This window comes from Carlito syrichta, unplaced genomic scaffold, assembly GCF_000164805.1.
Source record: "Carlito syrichta isolate Samal-C Ts95f unplaced genomic scaffold, Tarsius_syrichta-2.0.1 Scaffold316424, whole genome shotgun sequence".
NCBI classification, from domain to species: domain Eukaryota; kingdom Metazoa; phylum Chordata; class Mammalia; order Primates; family Tarsiidae; genus Carlito; species Carlito syrichta.
This window is the reverse complement of record NW_007260520.1, coordinates 315,627-319,409: the sequence shown is the minus strand read 5'-3', so window position 1 is coordinate 319,409 and position 3,783 is coordinate 315,627. Positions and strand designations below refer to the sequence as shown.

Genomic DNA, 3,783 nt, shown 5'->3' with positions numbered 1-3,783 from the left:
CCACTCACCTCAGCCTCCCAAAGGCGCGGGATTACAGGCTGAGCCACCGAGCCCGGTTGACAGTTCCTTTCTTATAGTATTGTGATAAACGCTCAGGGTCCATTTATGAGTGAGAACTTGTGGTACTCAGTTCTTTGTTTCTGTGATAGATCACTGAGTATGATGGACTCTAAATCCATCCAAGTTGCTGTGAAGTCCATAATTTTGTCCTTCTTTATGCCTGCACAGTAGTACTCCATCGTGTATATGTACCACATTTTCTTTATCTAGATCGATTTTTTTTTCTGAGTCAGTCTCTGGAGCCCAGGTTGTAGTGCAGTGGTACACTGCTCACGGCCACTGCAGCCTCGAACTGCTGGGCTCAGGGGATCCTTCTGCCTCAGCCTTCCAAGTAGCTGGAATTACAGGCACACGCCACTGTGCCTGGCTAATTTTTTAATTTATTGTAGAGATGAGGTCTCGCCAAGTTGCCCAGGCTGGGCTCGAACCCATGAGCTCAGGCAATCCTCTGACCTTGGCCTCTCAAAGTGCTAGAATTATAGGCGTGAGCCATCATGCCTGGTTTCTAGATCGATTTTAAAGGCTAACAGAATCTCCTTTGTAACTGGAGGCAGAGCATGAGAAAAAGAAGAGACCAGGATGATACCAAAGCTTTTATTCTCATTTAATCCCAAGGCAACCCACAAAGGATTATCATCATTCTTATGTTACAGATGAAAAATCGGAGGTTCAGAGGGGGCTGGCAACTTGCCCATGGTCACACAGGAAGTAGCAGAAACCTAGTTTCTGCCTGGTTCCAGTGCCAGAACTTTGTCCTCTGTGGACCCCATCTCTTGACATGTCCACAACCTCACCTGCCTGGGTCAGAATGTGCCAGATTCACACGAGGCACCAGCTTAGCCTGTGGCTCTCTGGCGTGTGACCTCACGGTCTCAGTCCCGCCCTCCATGGCATTCCCTCATTGCTGGTCACTGTTGTTGGGTAACCGTGTGTCCCCGCCTGCCCGCAAGCTCCCAGAGGGATGACAGGGGCTGATTCATTGCCGTCCCTGGCATTGCCCAGCCAGAGCGTGGCATGTGGTGGCCTTCATTAAGGCAACAAGTATTTATTAAGCATCTGTCTTGTGCTGGGCAGTGCTGGGTATAGCCCTGGGCCCTACCCTCCCAAGGGTAGCAGGCCAGTGGGGGAATCAGAGAGATCCAACCGCAGATAGTGGTGGCCTAGGATGGGCATGACTGGGATTGGGGGGAGCCCAGGGCCCCAACTCGGTGGGAAAAGGGGACTAGGAGGGTTAGGCAGAAGCAATGGATTTGTGAATGAGCACGATGGTCACCACCCCCCTCACAGACCTCCTAGCCTAGACAGACAATGAACAAGTTAACAAATCAAGGAGGGAACTGTAGCAGGAAGGCAGACAGGGAGTGAGGGCGGCTCTCTGGGGCCAGCAAGGAAGGCTTCCGAGGAGGGGACACTGAGGCTGAGACGGTGCCAGACATGGATGAGCTGGGGAGGCCACAGTCAGTGTCCAGACCCCACCATGTGAGAGAGCCCAGTGTGTTCCAGAACCTGCAAGGCAAACCGGTGTGCCTGGGGCCGAGTGAGGAGTCGGAGGCAGAGACTGCATAGCAGGACTAAGCAATCGACAAGTGGTCGCCCTGCACGGCTGGGAACCCACAGGCTTCCCAGGGGCAGCCCTCAGTCCTGGGCCTGGAGCCCAGCCTTTGTCTGTGAGACTCCTGGAGTCAGACCACATCCCTCACCAGCTCGGAGCCCTTCCGTGGCGCCATCTGAAGTCTCACCATGGCCCACAAGGACCCGCACAATCTGTCCCCATCACCTCCCTGTCTTCGATCCCTACCTCTCTCTTACTGTCTCTGATCCAGCCACATCGGCCTCCTTGCGGATACTCTGACAGGTAGGCACATTTGCCTCAGCGCCTTTGCACTGGCTGTTCCTCTGCCTGGGATGCTCTTCCCCCAGACATTTGCCCACCTGGTTCCTTCCTCACCTCCTTTAGATCAGATGTCATCCTCTCAGTGAAGTCCCAATGAGGTCTCCACATCTTGGTGAGGGTTGCAATTACTCCCTCTGCCCCTGCCTTTTCTGAGCACTTATTGCTAGTTAACCCACTTATTTGTCATGCTTACTGTCTGACTCCCTGGTGAGAACATCAGCTCTGTGAGGGCAGAGATCTCTGTCTGGTTCACAGCTGTCTCCCCAGGGCTGAGAACCTAGCAGATGCTCAATAAATAATGGTTCAATAAATAAAGGAAGAAGGGAAGGAGAGGAAGAAAGAGAGGAAGGAAAGAGGCCAGAACCTGGCAAGTCTGGGAGCTCTCGAGGCTGACGCTTCCTCTATTCCCAGATAAGACAGTGCCAGGCTGGGAAACTGAGGCACAAAGGGATGTTTGGGTAGCACTCAAGAGCCGTGCTTCAGACAGACTCTGAGGGCCAGAAGACGAAGCCCTCGCCGCCACCTGCTGGTGCATGGCATCATGACGGTCGTGCCCACCTCGCTGGCTTGAGGCTGGGGAGGTCCCTCCACGGGTAGGCGAGAGAGGTGGTGGCCCCGGGCGCCCCAGCAGAAGGGCAGAGTCCACTGGGCCATGGCTGTGACCCTCTTTATTCCCGAGGCCCTGCGGGCGCCCCGCCTGGTCAGTGCTATGCAGCAGGGCGGGGCTGTGCCAGCAGACCCGCCCAATGTCATCTTGTGCCTGTACACCTGGCCTCCCTTCACAACCAGCCAAGGCTCCCACCTCTCCAGGAGGGGAGAGCTGGCCCAGCTCCAGCAAGGCTGCATCCGCCCAGCATGGGGCCTCTCGAGGGCGGGGGAGTCCAGGCCCGCTTGACTCCCGCCCAGGCCTGGGCAGTATCTGGTCACATCAGCAAAGGCCGCAAGGCCTAGAGTTCTTGATAAGAGTTGTCCCCAACCCTAGAGGTACATCCTCCGGCCAAACAGGGGTCTCACCACCCAGAAGTCATCCACAATCTTCCCATCCTGTGAGGGGAAAAAACAGGGAGGGTAGGAAGAGCCGAAAGCCTGGGTTCTGGGGCCGGATGGCCTGGGTTCGAATCCCATCTCTGCCTCTGATGGGCTGTGCCACCTTGGACAAATTGCTAGACCCCCTGAGCCTCAATTTTCCTCATCTGAAAAGTGGGGATGATAGTAATAGTACCTACGCCATAGAGGTTGTGGGAATTAGATGAGATAATATTTGTTAAGGGCTTAAAAGGGAGCTTAGCACACAGAGAGACCTGTATAGGTGTAGACTGTTATTATCTGAGTCAGGCCAACCTTCGTTTATAATCCAGCATATCTGCTCTCTGTGTGGCCTTAAGCATGTGCTGGACTCTTGGCATAATGTCCATGTGCTAGGTAGTGGGAACAGTAATAGGACAGCCCACATGGGGTCACCATGAGAACAGAATGGGGTAGTGCAATAGAAGGCTGTGCCTAGAGCATGCTACCCAGTCAATGGCAGTTATCAGACCCCAGCTCTGTCATCCTCCCGCTGTGTGACCCTGGGAAGATCACCTTTCCTCTCTGAGCCTCAGTTCCCTCATCTGTAAAATGGAAAGAAGATCCACCCCTTTGGGATTGGTGAGATGCATAAAGTGCTTCTAAATACAGAGTGTCTAGCCCGGTGCCTGGTATCCAGCAGGGGATCAATAAATGATCATTATGATGATGATTTTAAAACTACAGAGGCAAAAATGAAGAAGGAAAATCAGCCGGGTGTGGTAGCGCATGCCTGTAATTCCGGCTACTTGGAAGGCTGAGGC

At 53.9% G+C, this 3,783-nt stretch overlaps 1 protein-coding gene across 1 annotated transcript in view; it reads right to left on the bottom strand.

Annotated features, from left to right (window-relative positions):
- Positions 1 to 2,932: 2,932 nt before the first annotated feature.
- The window catches only part of ACP7 (acid phosphatase 7, tartrate resistant (putative)), a 15,600-nt gene continuing 14,749 nt past the window's right edge, over positions 2,933 to 3,783 (bottom strand). Inside the window, exon 12 of the mRNA XM_008074391.1 lies at positions 2,933 to 2,998. Coding sequence (XP_008072582.1) covers positions 2,933 to 2,998 — 66 coding nt within the window. The remainder of the gene's footprint in view (positions 2,999 to 3,783) is intronic.